The sequence below is a fragment of the Notolepis coatsorum genome, assembly GCF_963971535.1.
Source record: "Notolepis coatsorum genome assembly, chromosome: 4".
NCBI lineage: Eukaryota > Metazoa > Chordata > Actinopteri > Aulopiformes > Paralepididae > Notolepis > Notolepis coatsorum.
In genome coordinates, this window is record NC_140168.1 from 50,264,976 (window position 1) to 50,283,777 (window position 18,802).

Sequence of the window (18,802 nt, forward strand, 5' to 3'; positions counted from 1 at the left end):
TTAGCTACCTAGCTATCGTTACTGTTTAAACAAAATTACCCAGTCAACTATTCACTTTTAGTAGGCATTGTCTAACGGTATTTAGCCGGCTAGCTACTGATAGCTCCGGATATCAACAAATGCCCCAGGAAGTCTATTAGTCCATGATGATATCTCCGTTAGCTTGCGTTAGCTTGCGTTAGCTGACGTTACTTCACAGTTCAAAACGAAATGTCCGATTGAACTAAATAGTTGTCTTAACGTCATCTAGCCGGCTAGCAGTAGCTACAGATAGCTCCTGATATCAATGTCTTATAACATTGATTGAATGCGTATTCGAGCTGAGGGCTTGCTGAATGTGAAATGACCAAAGCATAACGTTACCAATACAATAGGGTCCCGCTGCAGCGCCGGAGAATCCTTTTTGGAGCTACTAGAGTACACACAGACAGTGGAGCTGTTTGCAGATAGCGAGCATTTTGACTTGTTGCGTGGTGGCGATGTCTCGCAGATAATACAAGTACAAGTCTAATTATATAATATATATATTTTATTAAAAAAAGAAAAAATAAATTTTATATAAAATAATTTTTAATTTCTTTTTAATCAAAAACGATCGGTATCGGATCGGTATCGGCCGATATGGCTCACGACGATCGGTGATCGGTATCGGTGGCAAAAAACGTGATCGGGGCATCCCTAGCTAAAAGCAATTGGTTTTGATAGCTTATCAGTGAGCTGGATGCAATCCTACCTGGAGGGGAGAGAACAGATGGTAGAGGTAAACGGTACTCTATCCCCCCCCCCCTCACAGTGAGCTGTGGTGTTCCACAAGGAAGCATACTAGGACCGCTACTCTTCCTAATTTATGCAAATGACATGTCGTCAGCCTGCTGTGACTGCAACTTGTTCCTGTTTGCGGACGACTCAGCCCTGCTGGTCTCTGACAAGAACAAGTTGCAGGTTGAAAAAACCCTCAGCTCGGAACTAGGCAAAATCTGCATATGGCTCGCTGATAACAAACTATCATTACACATGGGCAAAACAGTCCATTCTCTTGGGTTCAAATAACAAACTCAGCAAGACCGACGGCTTCTCAGTTACAGTGGGTGACAATATTGTCACAAGGAAAGACGAAATTACCTACCTGGGTTCTATCCTAGAGGCAAATCTTTCCTGTGACAAAATGGCATCCAATGTAATAAAAAAAAGTCAACCAATGAACTAGATTCTTGTACCGGATCTCCTCTCTGGTAAACAAGAATACCATGAAGACTCTGGCAGGAGCACTCATTCAAGGGTACTATGACTATGCATGCACCTCATGGTACCAAAGCACCTCAAAGGCGCTTAAAACAAAATTACAAACATCACAAAACAAACTGGTCAGACTACTACTTGACCTGAACCCCAGAACCCACCTCACCCCTGCCCACTTTGACAACCTAGGATGGCTTAGAGTAGACGACAGAGTACAGCAAATTGCAATGGGCCTGGTCTACAAGATACACTATACGACCGGGGTGCCCATGTACATGTCAAAATACTTCCCAAAGGTCAGTGAATACCACAACCACTACACCAGAGGAAGCTCAACAAATCATGTTAAACCCAGATTCGGCTCAAACAAGGGACTAAACACGTTTCGCAATTATGCCACAACAATGTGGAATGCCCTACCCAAAGATGTAAAGGAATGTGAATCCCTGCCCACATTCAAAACCGCTCTTAAAGAGCACCTACGGGAGGCTGCAATTCGAAACTGGCCACCGTAAATTCCCAAAACCCCCACCACCTCCTAATAGACAGTCTCCTCCCCACCGCATGTATATATTCCCTCCCCGCCGTATGTATATTTCTCTCCCACCCACCCACCCACCCCCTCCTAATGTACAGTCCCCTCCCCATCATATGTATATACTCTGTTAGGATCTAGGGGTAACAGTACTGTATATTTGAATACCGTTTATGTCACAAATGTATCAGTACTAAATACCTATATGTCCCTATGCCATAAATGTCATGTATGTTGTGTATGTCATAAATGTCTATATGAAATGAAAATGGGGGACCCTGATGGAAACAAGACAAACGTCTTTCTCAGGTCTGCATCCCCTTAACAATTGTATGTATTGAGCCGTACTGTATTGTACCCATTCTGCAATCTGTTAAATAAAGTTTTCATTCATTCATTCATCATTCATTCATTCAACGGCATACGTTGTGGAATAACGTTACACACACACGGCCGGATCGCATTGAAGACATGCTTGGATCAACGCAAGATTGATATCATATAGCCCTTACCTTGACTAGGATGTACCCCAAAAAGAATATTCCAATTATCTGATCGCCATTCTAAGTATTGATGTCCATCGTGTCGCCAACATAATCCACTATACATCATGCATATTATCGTTATTGTTTTATCGCCCAGCCCTAATCGCAGTATAGTTTTTTTGTCTCACTCATAACCGGTACCCCAGATAATGTGGGGCCAACAGTAGGTGAAGGGAGTGGAGTATTTGATTCTTCTCAATCCGACTGTTATAAACGCTGAGCTTGAGCAAAAAAATAAAGAAAAACGACCCGGACACATTAGATCAACCCACAAGTCAAGATACAATAAAAAAAACGACCAGGACCCATTAGATCAACCCACAAGCCAAGATACAATGTTTCAAAATGGTGCTCGATACCACCGCCTGGGAGGATCTGGCCGGTACTACACCCTCGGCGTCGCAACATACGGGTCCCTGACATTGAATAGGATATTAAAATTTTAAAAAAAAGGGGGGCGGCTACGTGGCGCTACAAGGCGCTCGCAACGAATGCTGGAGACTAGGCTCGAACAGGATGCCTCCTGTTCGAGCCCCGCTCTCCACATTGCTTTCAGTTTAGCTGGTCATCCACAGTAATACACATTGGCCGTATTACGGGGAGGGAAACTGAAGGGTGGGGATTGGGCGTTGTGGACAGCGACTCCTACAGGTCGGTTGGTGCGCCTGCGCAGTAGAATCAAGAAGCGACGGGGGCGGGGCCCCTCCAAAGCCCAGACCCCCCGACGCTGAAAGATCGAGCCGCGCAGGTGAAAAGATGCGACGGCTGTTACCTCGAGTATCGGAGGGGACTCGTGCTATGTATGACTTAGTCCACATTGCAGCCGGCTTGTGGGAGGCAAGAAACAACGTTCGAAGACAGGGGAGGGTTGAATTGGACGATATGAAAATTGGGATGGGAGAAAAATAGAAAATTAGGAGGAAAAAGTAGATGCATTTTTTTTTTTTTTTTTAATGTGACATGTACTGCTATTCCTAGCACTATTTTGGGCAACTTTACACAATTCCTGTTAGTCTATTGAAGACATCTGTACGTTTTTTTTAAAAAAAATGCATTGTTTTATATTTCTAATCAAGTACTCAAAACCATCATTTTCCAGCTTCAAGATTTCAGGCTGTTATGGCCTGGCTCCGCCCATAAGCACTTTGAGTGACAGTCAGCCCACACAGCGACTGGTAGACAGAGAGAGAGACAGAGAGACCAGACACCTCTGCACACCGCGCAGCAGGTCCCCCCCCCCCTTCCACTCGCTGTCTAGTCTAGGTAGAATGGATCCCCCCAAGTGCTCCCTCCCTCTCTCTGTCTCCCTCTCTATCTCTCCCTCCAGAGTATGCAGAGGTGTCGGGTTTCAATCTGCCTCGCAGTATGAGGAAGTGGGCGGGCATTAGCTCCAACCACAGAGCCAATCGCATCACTGTGCGCTACCCAGCGTCCGAATGACGTGACTCAGTCGTTCAAATCAAAATGGCCTGATTTACTGGAGGAGGAAAGGGGCTGAGCTGAATCAGAGCAATCCGCCAATATGGTATTTAGACACTAAAACACATTGATACGAACTCCTATTACTATAATACAATGATAGAGATTGAAAAATGACATTTATAGTACATGTCACCTTTAAAGGAAAAACTATCCAATAACGTATATATACGTGGTTGGTGTTCACCGGTCGTCCACCAAACACGTATATAAACGTGGTTGGCGTCCATTGAGTTAATAATGAAAAATAAATGTAATCTCAAGTCTGATTAGCACACATAGCCTACTTTGTACAGACGGTTTCAAACTGTATTTTAAATTAGAAAGCAAACAAAATTAATGGAATAAAGAGAAATTAATCTCAATTTGGTCAGTATTGTCATTTGGACAAGCAAAGCCATTACTTTAAGTTGCAGGCAAGAAAGACAAGTCTGTCTTTCTTGCAAATCTGAGGACAGGTAGAACATGAACACAAACAATACAACTTTTATAACTGGCATTAATAATGAAGAAAATAAAATGTTAAAAATTATTGACCATGTTTCATATTTATATCGAGGAAAAACATATCGCGATAATTATAGTTATTGTTTTATCGCCCCCCCCCCCCCCCCCCTAATCGCAGTATTGTTTTTTTGTCCCACTCATAACCGGTACCCCAGATAATGTGGGGCCAACAGTAGGTGAAGCCGACCACTGAAAGATAAAGCTAATACAACATCTTATTTGACAGCTGTCTCGCCATCATTCAGAATGCCAGTGTAGCAAAAAGCACTAGGCCAGAATACCGGCTGTGCGATCGGAGCGTCACCGTCTCTTACCCAGCATGCCTCCCTCTGTGCTCTCCGTGGGGTCGTCTCCGAAGTCGTCCTTGTACTGGTCGTCGTACTCCAGGTGGTTGGTCTTGTCGGCCATCTGGTTGACGGTGCCCTCCGCCTCTAACAGCAGGTTAGAGGCCGACTCCCCCATGATGTCCACCTCAAACGCGTTCTCCTCACGCATCATCTCCCGGTCGTCCATCCCAAAGTCCGCTGGAGAAGGCAAGGCAGCGGGTTTATTATGTCACTGTGGTCGAACCAAGTACACAGGGCAGAACATTAACTGTCATGGCTGGCACTTCACCCAAAGGAGAAAATGTACAAATACTGCTAAAAAATAAGAAAAAATACATAAACTAGGGACACACACATACAAGTGACTGGTTTAACCCATCTACCCAGTTTGAGGCAAATTGTGGTTCCACAAACAGATGCACATGCGTTAAAAAGGTGAGGAGGTATAGGAGTAGAGGAGGTATAGGAGGAGTAGGGAGTGGAGGTGAGGAGGTATAGGAGGAGTAGGGAGTAGAGGAGGTATAGGAGGAGTAGGGAGTGGAGGAGGTATAGGAGGAGTAGGGAGTGGAGGTGGAGTAGGGAGTGGAGGTGAGGTATAGGTGTAGGGAGTGGAGGAGGCGTAGGGAGTGGAGGTGGTGGAGGAGGGATAGGGAGTGGAGGTGGTGGAGGAGGCGTAGGGAGTGGAGGAGGTATAGGTGTAGGGAGTGGAGGAGGCGTAGGGAGTGGAGGTGGTGGAGGAGCAGTAGGGAGTGGAGGAGGTATAGGAGGAGTAGGGACTAGGGAGTGGAGGTGAGGTGGTGGAGGAGGCATAGGGAGTGGAGGTGGTGGAGGAGCAGTAGGGAGTGGAGGAGGTATAGGAGGAGTAGGGACTAGGGAGTGGAGGTGGTGGAGGAGGCGTAGGGAGTGGAGGAGGTATAGGAGGAGTAGGGAGTGGAGGAGGTATGGGAGGAGTAGGGAGTGGAGGAGGTATAGGAGGAGTAGGGACTAGGGAGTGGAAGTGAGGTGGTGGAGGAGGCGTAGGGAGTGGAGGAGGTATAGGAGGAGTAGGGAGTGGAGGTGAGGTGGAGGAGGAGGCGTACCGAAGTCGTTCTCCTGCAGCAGGTTGAGGTTTCCCACCTCCTCCCTCATGGTGATCTCCTCCACTCTGCTCTGGTTCAGTGTGAACTGCTGGGCCACATCTATGTCACTGCAAACAACACAGCATTTCATTAACTGCAACTTAAACTACAGAATAAGCAACTAGTCAAAAGATTTTGTAGACTAGAAGATTTGAGGAACTGTATCAATAGGGCTTGGGAAGGGAATGTCAGATTTCTGGGGCAAGCCGCCATGCGCACAGGGTCACTCCCATTGACTGTGTGTTGAGTTAGTTGTCTTGTGTGAAAAGCTGCCACAGAAAAAAAAACTCATCCCTTCTTCCTCCCTTTTTCTTTTTACATTTAGCAGTCTTAGCAATTTCTCAATGCAAATTAACGTAGGGCTGGGCGATAAAACGATAACGATAAATAATTTCCTCGAAATAAACATGAAACGTGGTCGCAAAGTTTCGATATATCGATTTTCCAAGTTTGGCTCCGTTCAGCCTCGGCTCAGCACACTCACTAACAACCAACGTTACGTGATGACGTCCTTACGCACCACAGCTCAGGACTCAAGGCTGCTAGGATACTTAGCTTGCACGGCGCTATTTAATATATTTACGTGCCGAGTATGTGTGTGGCGTGAATTCTGATGCCACGGTTATAGTAGTGTGTGGTATACGGTGGACGCCGTTGCAATGTATTGTGGCGGAACAGAGTATTTTAGGGATATTTACTAGTACATTGTCATGGAATAAATCGCTTTTTTCTATGAAAGAGAAACATTAGGAGGTTTTGTATCAGGTTTTTATTATCAATTACTAACGTCCTCGTATGAAACCCTTCAACTAGACACCGTCTGGAGGAGGGATATACCAGACCTGGAAAATGACTTTGATTGGCAAGGAGCCTGGGCAAATGTCCGACTCACATCAAGGAACCCGGATCATCAACAAATCAATCTGAACTATATTCACAGGACATACTTGACTCCAAATGCTCCCAATGTACAAATGGGGACGAAGGAACATTTATGCACATGTATTGGGACTGCCCACCAGTTAAGGCATTCTGGAAAGATGTGTCCCAACAGTTATCAAAACTCGTATCTTGGAATATACCTGTACACCCCTCGGTATTACTATTGAATGATGTTTTTGAGTTTGCAGTGAATCCACAGCTAAAGAGATTGGTTTTATCGGGTATCACAGTAGCTAAAAAGCTGATCGCATCACGCTGGTTTCAACCGGAAAAGATGTGCCGGAAAGTTTGGTTTCTTACATATCTCGATGTGATATATCAAGAAATATCTACAGCAAGAATTCTGGGTCTCAATGAATCCAAAATGTCAATGTGGGTAGAAGTGGTGGAGAGAATAAAAGCTAGCTTATAATGGTAGTGTCTGGTTAGGAGTGAGGGATAATGGAGGTACTATCCAAGGGGGGGTCCGGGAGGGGGGGGTTCGAGCTGGAGCATATGTGTGTAGGGTTTTAGAAAATAGGTATTAGGGGTATATTCTATACTAACATTTATATAATTTATATAATTGTAATTTATTGGATATACACTGTATACGGTCAAAATGTTATTATGGACTATTTTAGTTTTATCTTGTTTCTGTACTTGCATGTAATTTTAACCACCTTGACTGAAAGTTTCATTATGCATTATGTGTTGAGTACTGACTTTTAATAATTTTTGTTCTGCAATAATAAAAAAAATATATATAAAAAAAAAGGAATACATCGCTTGGAAACGAAGCTGGCTAGGATACCTAGCTTGCACGGCGCTGTTTTTATATATTTACGTGCCGAGTATGTGTGTGGCTTGAATTCTGATGCCACGGTTATAGTAGTGTGTGGTATACGGTGGACGCCGTTGCAATGTATTGTGGCGGAACAGAGTATTTTAGGGATATTTACTAGTACATTGTCATGGGATACACAGTACTGCTCGCTCTGGCTAACTGCTAACGTGCGCGGAATGATGACGACATCAACTCGACTCTCGAGACATTCACAGCAGCAAAACAAGTCAGCCCGTCCATCGGCGCCGGGCATAAAAAGTTAATTAAACTTGACAGACATTATATCGACGATAATTATCGATATCGAGTTATATGAAAATAATTTTATAATTTTATCGCGATAACGTTTTTGGTCATATCGCCCAGCCCTAAATTAACGTCAGCGACCCGTCAAGATGCCGACTGGAGTCGGTCAGGTGGCGTAGCGGAGATTGTGCTCGTCACCAATGCAAGACTCCCGGAGAGTCAGCATTGCCTTGGCTTGGGCTGATCGCTATATACTAACTCGTTTGGCTGAGTTAGGGGGAGGGAAGCCGTGGGTGGGTCCTGGGCGTTGTGGACAGCGACCCCTACAGTTCAGTGCATGTGAGCGGATCGGAGCGTGAGCGGCGCGGGGCGCGGAGCGGCCGGTTTTGACGTGAGCGAGGAGTGGGTTTTAAAATGAGTCGGCGCGACGTCCGGAGCGAGAGTTCTCCTCCGCTCCAATCCACTCCAGGTCGCTCACAGTGGTTTAACACTGTTGATGTAATATACATGCAGTACAATGCCAAAGCAACAGATGGCGATGTACAAACATGAAGGCCATTTTCAACCAATGAGAAGGGTGAACCTGTGATATCCTGTTCAGGCTTCACTCCTCCTCCTTCACTCACTCCTGTTAGAAAAAGTATCGACGCCATTGTTGTTGACGTTAGCTTACATGCTAACGTTAATGGCAGCGACCATAGCATTGTGGCTCGGCTAGCCTATCATCGCTTAATAGAGCTAGTGAATGGATAAACAACGTTATTTAACATTGCAGAATGGGTACAATTACAATGCGGCTCAATACAAACAATTGTTAAGGGGCCCAGGGGGTGTAGACTGTTGTAGTTTGAGCTAATTTACACCATGCTCCAAAAAAAAAAAAAAAAAATGCCGAGCGATCTGGCGCGGGGAGCGCTCGATTCAAGGTGAGCGGGGAGCGAGCGGAGAGCGACTTGGGGGCGGGGTCAACATGAACGATTAGCGGAGCGGACCAAGCTTTAAAGAGCGAAGAGTGGATTTCTCGGCCGCGCCGATCCGCTCACGTGGCCTGCTACAGTTCGGTCGGGGCGCCTGCACAGCGAGGGTAGGATCTGGAGAAAGGTAGCGTGACCTTCCACACGTTACACTCTCCCGGTGAGAATCTGCGCTGCCAGGCTGGCTGCCGGCTGGCTGCACATGTGTCGGAGGAAAACATGCGACAGTCTCCGGCCTCCCGGACCAACAGTAGGGGGGGGGGGGTGCGCAACAACCAGGAAGGGGGTTGGGAATTGGCATAACGACTAACAGTGGGATGGGAGGAAAAAAAACAGAAAAAAGGAGGGGGAAAAGATAATATAAATTTTTTTTTAAGATGCCGACTGGACCGGGATCCGTAGTAACCGTGTACCTATTAGATTAAAATGTATTGTGATTTATTTATTTGTATTATATTATTATGAATATTGTAATAATATTATTTATTATATGATATCATTACAATTTATTCTAATATCGTTATTATTTTATTCAATAATAAATAAATACATAATTTATTATTATTTATCCCACCCACATCCCCAGCCCACACACACACACAACTCACTCTAGGTCTGGTAGTGGCTGGTCAAAGTCGTGGAATTCCTCAGGCAGGGTGATGGCGTTGTAGGCTGCTTCCCGGTTCTCCTCAGGCAGGTCCACCACACCTGACACACCAAGCAGAGAGAGTTCATGAAGTACCTTCATTTTTTAACAGTCAGGACGGGGCTCTTCTATGCAGGTGGTGGGGGAGAAAAAGCTTCTTAGTCCAGAAGTAGTAAATAAATCCAGGCAGTGTGGGAGTTAGGCCAATCTTCTAATATTTCTTTGATACTAGGGAGACGCAAAGGTCTAGTATCTCATGACTTATTTGACTTGATTATTTATCATGCCAGACATTTGATTACCAGAAAGCATGATAAAATGACCAGTAAAATGGTTGAAAACTAACAACAATCTCATTCGCTCAGCAGGTACTTGTCCAGCAGAAGGTAAACATTCTAGTTAACCTCATTGGCCCTGCTCATCTATGATAAAGAAGAGTCCAAAGACGGTCTTGCTCAAAACATCTGTGCGCCCAGTTACACCATCCTGAACCGTTCTTTTTATCATTCATCATACTGGCGATTCAGGATGCAGACTTAAAAGATTGTGCGTTTTCTGGGAACCCAATGCCCGTGCTCTGCCCTCTACCTGGTCTGAAGGCCATCTTGATCTTGATGAAGGCCTCGTTACAGTCAGCCAGGAGATACTTGGCCTTCCTGTGGTAGATCCTCACCACCCCCAGCAGCAGATGACCCGATGTGCGCAGAGCCATTTTCACCTGAGACAAAAACAAAAACAGTGTTTACTACTGACTGCAGAGAATGCCATGCTTGAGCCATCATATACAATGTTATTAAAAGCACCAAGTATTTTGCATCATACGAGGTTCTATAATAGGGCTGTTTACTTGCATCTTTAATCAAATTAAAAGAGAATAGATTAATTTGACTACTGCCAGTCGAATGTTAATAAATAAAAAAGCAAAAAACATTATTGATATGAGGTGAACTGAGAAGACATCACTAGTTTGTGTCCCTTTTTCATAGTTTTGGAAAGATTTGCCAGCAATACAAGCCAATAAATGGGTGTTGCAAAGCACAGCCCAGTGCCTAATGACAGTTTCCCATTGGTGCTACCCATAATAGCAAATACCAACACACACACTGAACTTGTTAACCGTTAGAGCATCTACACTACACCTGCTTTGATGTGTGGTAATAATATGTCAATTCTATCATTAATATTCTACTTTGCCTCACTGTCAGCCGTACTCTGTAACTGTGATGCGTGTAAATCAACACACCAAGGACTGAGGAAGAACACAGAGCAGTAGATTCTATCTTGATTACTATTTCACCCCCCCCCCCACGGTGACATCAGGACACTCCTGAAGCCCTGTAGTGTGGTGTTGTAGTGTTTTACCTTGGGACAAATGATGCTCTCCACACTGCTCTCCAGGTTGCACTCAAACACATGGGCCTTGGTCAGCTTCTTGTCCCAGTGGGCCGCCAGCCAGATCTTGGCCAGCGGCCCCCGTTTGCTGAGGACAAAGTGGGCGTAAAACATGGTCCCAGCGCCTTCTCACGGTAAGGGAGGGGGAAAGGGGAGGCGCCAAGCCTAGAATGAGTAAATAATAGCGCAGGTAAATAAATGACACTTGGATTGAGACAAGAACAACACTGCACATTTGTGATGAGACTTTCTGTGTCTTGTAAACTATCATAAGAACGGATAATAGCATCTGAATAGCAGTTTTTTTGTTTTTGTAATAAGGTCAAAATAAGGAAATAAAAGAGGAATAATATAGTAAGAAACACAAGTGGATCATACATGTCATAGCCTTGTGTATGGATGGCTAGACAGTAGCAGGTCACTGTTGGTCTCTGACAAGAACAAGTTGCAGGTTGAAAAAACCCTCAGCTCGGAACTAGGCAAAATCTGCATATGGCTCGCTGATAACAAACTATCATTACATGGGCAAAACAGAGTCCATTCTCTTCGGTTCAAATAACAAACTCAGCAAGACCGACGGCTTCTCAGTTGCAGTGGGTGACAATATTGTCACAAGGAAAGACGAAATTACCTACCTGGGTTACATCCTAGAGGCAAATCTTTCCTGTGACAAAATTAATCCAATGTAATAAAAAAAGTCAACCAACGAACTAGATTCTTGTACCGGATCTCCTCTCTGGTAAACAAGAATACCCTGAAGACTCTGGCAGGAGCACTCATTCAAGGGTACTACGACTATGCGTGCACCTCATGGTACCAAAGCACCTCAAAGGCGCTTGAAACAAAATTACAAACATCACAAAACAAACTGGTCAGACTACTACTTGACCTTACCCCCAGAACCCACCTCACCCCTGCCCACTTTGACAACCTAGGATGGCTTAGAGTAGACGACAGAGTACAGCAACTTGCAATGGGCCTGGTCTACAAGATACACTATACGACTAAGGTACCCATGTACATGTCAAAATACTTCCCAAAGGTCAGTGAATACCACCACCACTACACCAGAGGAAGCTCAACAAATCATGTTAAACCCAGATTCGGCTCAAACAAGGGACTAAATACGTTTCGCAATTATGCCACATGAATGAATGAATGAAATGAATGAATGAATGAAAACTTTATTTAACAGATTGCAGAATGGGTACAATACAGTACGGCTCAATACATACAATTGTTAAGGGGATGCAGACCTGAGAAAGACGTTTGTCTTGTTTCCATCAGGGTCCCCCATTTTCAATTCATATAGACATATATGACATACATGACATACAGATAGTCAGTACTGCTACATCTATACATTTATGACATACCAGATTTGCAAATACAGTACTGTTTGTGATACAGAAGGAGTCAAGAAAGGGGAGTATATACATTTGACGTAGAAACTGTACATTGGAGGAGGTTGGGTGGGGGGGGTTGGGTACATTGGGATATTGACAACCATACTGGGTAATTTACATTGGAGGTGGTTGGGGGGGGGGGGGGGGGGCCGGGGGGCACACTGTATAAACAAGTAACACTGTACATTGAGGGGGGGGGGGGGAGGAGACACTGTACAAACAAACACAATTGTACATTGAACTATTGACAAAACCATACTAGGTAAATGACTACATTGGAGGGGGTTGGGTTAGGATATTTACAGGGGCCAGTGTTGAATTGCAGTCTCCCGTAGGTGTCCCTTGAGAGAGATTTTGAAAGTGGGTAGTGATCCACATTCCTTTACAGCTTTGGGTAGGGCGTTCCACATTGATGTGGCATAATTGCGAAACGTGTTTAGTCCCTTATTTGAGCCGAATCTGGGTTTAACATGATTTGTGGAGCTCCCTCTGGTGTTGTGATCGTGGTATTCACTGACCTTTGGGAAGTATTTGACATGTACATGGGTACCTTGGTCGTGTAGTGTATCTTGTAGACCAGGCCCATTGCAAGTTGTTGTACTCTGTCGTCTACTCTAAGCCATCCTAGGTTGTCAAAGTGGGCAGGGGTGAGGTGGGTTCTAGGAGTAAGGTCAAGCAGTAGTCTGACCAGTTTGTTTTGAGATGTTTGTAATTTTGTTTTTAGCGCCTTTGAGGTGCTTTGGTACCATGAGGTGCAAGCATAGTCGTAGTACCCCTGAATGAGTGCTCCTGCCAGAGTCTTCAGGGTGTTCTTGTTTACCAGAGAGGAGATCCGGTACAAGAATCGAGTTCGTTGGTTGACTTTTTTTATTACATTGGATGCCATTTTGTCACAGGAGAGATTAGCCTCTAGGATGGAACCCAGGTAGGTAATTTCATCTTTCCTTGTGACAATATTGTCACCCACTGTAACTGAGAAGCCGTCGGTCTTGCTGAGTTTGTTATTTGAACCGAAGAGAATGGACTCTGTTTTGCCCATGTGTAATGATAGTTTGTTATCAGCGAGCCATATGCAGATTCTGCCTAGTTCCGAGCTGAGGGTTTTTTCAACCTGTAACTTGTTCTTGTCAGAGACCAGCAGGGCTGAGTCGTCCGCAAACAGGAACAAGTTGCAGTCACAAGCTGACGACATGTCATTTGCATAAATTAGGAACAGTAGCGGTCCTAGTATGCTTCCTTGTGGAACACCACAGCTCACTGTGAGGGGGGGGATAGGGTACCGTTTACCTCCACCATCTGTTCCCTCCCCTCAAGGTAGGATTGCATCCAGCTCACTGATAGACTATCAAAACCAATTGCTTTTAGCTTGTCAATCAGAATGGAGTGATTGACCGTGTCAAAGGCCTTTTGTAGGTCCAGCATGACCATGCCGCAGTATTTGCCTGCGTCCACCTCTTGTTTGATGTGGTCATTCAAATAGAGAAGGCATGTGTCAGTGGAGTGGGATGTTCTGAAGCCAGATTGGAATTCGTAGATTAGATTTTTTTCCGCTAGGTACTTTTCGACCTGTTCGTAGACTATTTTTTCCATGACTTTCGAGATGGAGGTGAGAATAGAAACAGGGCGGTAGTTGCCTGGGTCTAATTTGCTGCCCTTTTTGTGCAGAGGGGTCACCCTCGCAATTTTGAAGTCCTTGGGGACGTGTCCCTGTTTTATGGAGAGGTTTATTATGCGTGTGATGATTGGTGTGATGGCGGCTGCTGAGTCTCTGAGGAATTTGGAGGGGATGTTGTCATGGCCAGTGGCCTTGTTAGGTTGGAGGGCGCTCAGTTTATTGAGTACCTCATCTGTTGTTACCATTTCCAGCTTGAAGTCGTCCTTGCGGACCCCTAGGTTTTTGTAGTAAGCTACTATGTGTTCTACCCCATAAAGCCCTGAGTGGGAGGGTAGTTTGTTTACCAGTGTTGTGGCTATGTTTGTGAAGAAAATGTTTAAGTAATTGGCTACATCCAGCTTGTCTGTGATGAGCGTGTTGTCCGTTTTTATGTTTATGTTTGAGAATCTGGTTTTAAGTTTTTTACTGCATCCTAGTTGATTATTGAGTAATTTCCAAAGTTCACGTGGTTTGTTTTTGTTTTCCTCAGTTTTGTCATTGATGAAATTCTTTTTTGCAGTTTTGATCATGGAGTTTACGTCGTTTCTTAGTCTGTTTCTTTCTAGTTTGAGTTCAGTCACGTGGGCTTGGAGTTCACTGCTCGTGCTTTTAGTAAGCTTTGACTGACTTTTACGAAACTCAGAGCATTTTTTGTCTCTGGTTTTCATAGCGGCCAGTATTTCGGAGTGCATCCACGGCTCAGTGCGATTTTTTACCCTGGTGGTTCTTAGGGGGGCCATGTCGTTTAGTATTGCTGAGAATTGTGGAACGCCCTACCTAAAGCTGTAAAGGAATGTGAATCCCTACCCACATTCAAAACTGCTCTTAAAGAGCACCTACAGGAGGCTGCAATTCGAAACTGGCCACCGTAAATGCCCAAAACCCCCACCACCTCCTAATAGACAGTCTCCTCCCCACCGCATGTATATATTCCCTCCCCGCCGTATGTATATCTCTCTCCCACCCACCCACCCCCGCCTAATGTACAGTCCCCTCCCCATCATATGTATATACTCTGTCAGGATCTAGGGGTAACAGTACTGTATATTTGAATACCGTTTATGTCACAAATGTATCAGTACTAAATACCTATATGTCCCTATGCCATAAATGTCATGTATGTTGTGTATGTCATAAATGTCTATATGAATTGAAAATGGGGGACCCTGATGGAAACAAGACTAACGTCTTTCTCAGGTCTGCATCCCCTTAACAATTGTGTGTATTGAGCCGTACTGTATTGTACCCATTCTGCAATCTGTTAAATAAAGTTATCATTCATTCACTGTTGCTTCCACTCACTTTCCAATCTGGTACCTTGCATATGGAAGGGGCGGGGCTTTAACGTTAGCTGCACAGAACGAAGAAGACTGACTGACAACGTTAGTTAATAAATACACCGACCTAGAAAGATTGCTTCATATATATATGCAGTTGTTTTCTTTCCAGCACGACTAACGAACTTACGTTACTCGCAGTTAACGTTACAGCAAAGAGAGTAATGTTAAACTTAAAAATCACAGCCAGTAAATGTGGGGCCACATCCTCGTTTCTACCAGGAGCCTGACCCACATTTAATTATTTTAATGTTAGCGAAGGAACCAGGCTGTATAGCACTGGCCATTTGGCATCGCGATGAATTCGCTATATTTAATAACGTTACATGCGACATAGCAGAACAGGCCAGATGGAGATGCAGGATGTTGTTGTGCGACGCTGGTTTGGTGGGTTAGCTAGAAGAAGCAAGCTAACGTTAGCGCTGTCACTAGCTGAACAGAGTAGGCTACGCAGTGCTGTGTTGCCCCTATGTGTACAAACAGAATTCCATACACAGATATGATACAATCGCACGCCCGCGATACAACTATATCGACTCACCGATCACTGTTGCGGTTTTCCCGTGTTGGTGGCCGTAGTGTTGTAGCTCACCTATATCGTTATATTATCCACCCGTCCTCCCACTAAAACAAACAAGATGGCGCCCTCTCATCTTCCGCCCGCCCAAAGGAGCCTTTTGAATCCACAGGATGTTCGCGGACGGTTTGACCGCTGGTGCTGCTGGTGTTGTTGTGGTGCCCACTGTATGTTTACAATAGTAGTGCTAATAAAGACAACATTGATTTTCAAATTGCATGGCTAATTATGACACAGCCGTAAAAAGATGTGAATCCCTACCCACATTCAAAACCGCTCTTAAAGAGCACCTACGGGAGGCTGCAATTCGAAACTGGCCACCGTAAATGCCCAAAACCCCCACCACCTCCTAATAGACAGTCTCCTCCCCAGCGCATGTATATATTCTCTCCCCGCCGTATGTATATTTCTCTCCCACCCACCCACCCCCTCCTAATGTACAGTCCCCTCCCCATCATATGTATATACTCTGTCAGGATCTAGGGGTAACAGTATATTTGAATACCGTTTAAGTCACAAATGTATCAGTACTAAATACCTATATGTCCCTATGCCATAAATGTCATGTATGTTGTGTATGTCATAAATGTCTATATGAATTGAAAATGGGGGACCCTGATGGAAACAAGACAAACGTCTTTCTCAGGTCTGCATCCCCTTAACAATTGTGTGTATTGAGTCGTACTGTATTGTACCCATTCTGCAATCTGTTAAATAAAGTTTTCATTCATTCATTCATTCATTCATTCATTCATTCATTCATTCATTCATTCATTCATTCACAATGCACATTAACAAAGTGTGTGTCTGTGTGTGTATATCTCAAGAACTGTTCATCCAACTAACTTAATGCCCAGTGGGTGTATTGCTGAGGACATAGGGAAGGCAGCATAGAATTTGGTGTACTTTTGCCAGATGGTGGCGCTATAGTGCATGACTGTCCTTAGCGCATCTTGAGGACCGCTCATCCAATCGGCTTCACGCCTAGCGGGTGTATTGTTGAGACCCAGGGGACTGCAGTGTCGGATGTGGTGCCATTTAGCCAGATGGTGGTGCTATAACAACAAACCGTGTGCATATTTCAAGAGCTGGTCGTCCGATCCACTTCACACTTGGCGGGTGTATTGCGGAGGAGGCAATTGGCCAGATGGTGGCGCTATAACAACACACTTTACATCTGGCAAGTGAATTGAATTTTCAGCGGCCAAGCAATTGTCCACGCGCCAGAACAGGCACTGCACCCGTCTATATGTCACACAGTAAAGCTACACCATCTATAGGACACACAGTAAAACCACACCACCTTCTCTGTGATTTCTCTGTCAGGTTTCTGCTAGTTTGGATCAGCACCCTGAGAGTGTGGGTACAATTGTAACGGATGGTATCGTGAAGCGCAGTCAAGAAGGGCTGGGGTGAGTAGCGGTGCTATCGGTTAAACTCACTCTCACATCCTCAAAAGACGCATAGACCCAGTACTTAGAAGTGGATTCACCTCTTGGTATAGCAGTCTGTGTTGCTGCCTGCCGTGTGGGAGACCGGGGTTCGACTCCCACTCGGGGCAACGAAGTTTGAGGTGATATTGTCACAACCGTTACACAATCATCATGCCATTGGCTGACTATTTCAGTCAGAATTCTCCTCCCCTTCCACTATCTGTGACACTATCTTGCAAGGGCACCATCGCTGCATCCTGGGCTTTGCGCCACCCAGGATGATTGTGATTCAAAGAAATACAAACAAGCCAGAGCGCTTTCCCCCTATACCAGAATGATAGTAGGTTCAGCCAGACCTCTGGCATAGTGCTAACATAGTGTGGAGAGAGGTATTGATAGTTATGAGGATGTGACTGCACCCTCAGATCTCATGTCCACAGACAATTAGGACTGACAAAGTACAACTAGCAGTGACTTCTCTCTTTCAATGTTTCCTTTTCACATGAAGACAGAATGTCTCCTTGACTTGAGCTCAAGCTGAATTCACCAGGTAAGAATCTAACCAGCAAAACTTAGACCTAAACTGGGCTTTTTCTTCCGGTTAAAGAAATGTTTCCCGTCTGAAGCCAGGAAGAGAATTGTGCAGAGTTCCTTTCTGCCTGTATTAGACTATGGCGATGTAATCTATATGCATGCTCCTTCTTCCCTGCTTAAAAAGCTGGATTCTGCGTACCATACTGCCATACGTTTTGTAACGGGTGCAGGCTCTCGCACCCACCACTGCACTTTGTATAAGTCATTAGGATGGTCCTCTCTGTACCAAAGAAGACAATCACACATGTTGATTTTTATCCTTAAGTCATTGTAAGCTGCCCTTATATATCTCCAGACTTCTGTCCTTTTATACTTGCTTTTTTAATACCAGACGAGCAGCAAATGGGATGCTGTTAAATGTTCCTTTGATGCAGTCAGAGCTTGGTAAAGCTGCATTCTCCCACTATGCTCCCTTTTTATGGAATACGTTGCAAGTAAAACTTTGTCTACAGGCACTTCTTACTGTGAATGCTTTTAAAGGTATGCTACGATTGGCCCTTTATGAAACATGTAACTGTTTTACCTGATGCTATTGTTGATTTCCAGAAGAATGGAAAGATGGAATCATCATCAAGCTACCAAAAAAGGGAGATCTCACCAACTGCAACAACTACAGAGGAATAATGCTTCTATCAGTACCCGGAAAAGTACTCAACAGAATTATACTGGACAGAATGAGTGTTGCTGTGGATCCCACGCTTCGAGACCAGCAGGCAGGCTTCCAGAGCAACAGATCTTGCACGGACCAGATCGCCACCCTGCGCATCATTATAGAGCAATCCATCGAATGGAACTCTCCATTATACATAAACTTCATAGACTATGAAAAAGCCTTTGACTGTGTGGATAGAGAGACTCTGTGGAAACTGCTGAGGCATTATGGTATCCCAAAGAAAATCATCACTGATTCAAAACACCTATCAAGGAACATCATGCAAAGTTTTACATGCAGGCCAACTGTCAGAGAGTTTTGAGGTCAAGACCGGTGTGCGTCAGGGATGCCTCCTATCGCCCTTTCTATTCCTC

At 44.7% G+C, this 18,802-nt stretch overlaps 1 protein-coding gene across 1 annotated transcript in view; it reads right to left on the reverse strand.

The window, feature by feature from the left end:
• Positions 1 to 15,833, reverse strand: part of rad21b (RAD21 cohesin complex component b) — a 29,360-nt gene extending 13,527 nt beyond the window's left edge. Inside the window, exons 1-6 of the mRNA XM_084313429.1 lie at positions 15,714 to 15,833; positions 10,746 to 10,940; positions 9,972 to 10,101; positions 9,346 to 9,445; positions 5,711 to 5,817; positions 4,620 to 4,829 (exon numbers count right to left, since the gene is read on the reverse strand). Coding sequence (XP_084169555.1) covers positions 4,620 to 4,829; positions 5,711 to 5,817; positions 9,346 to 9,445; positions 9,972 to 10,101; positions 10,746 to 10,889 — 691 coding nt within the window. The 5' untranslated portion in view covers positions 10,890 to 10,940; positions 15,714 to 15,833. The remainder of the gene's footprint in view (positions 1 to 4,619; positions 4,830 to 5,710; positions 5,818 to 9,345; positions 9,446 to 9,971; positions 10,102 to 10,745; positions 10,941 to 15,713) is intronic.
• Positions 15,834 to 18,802: the final 2,969 nt, after the last annotated feature.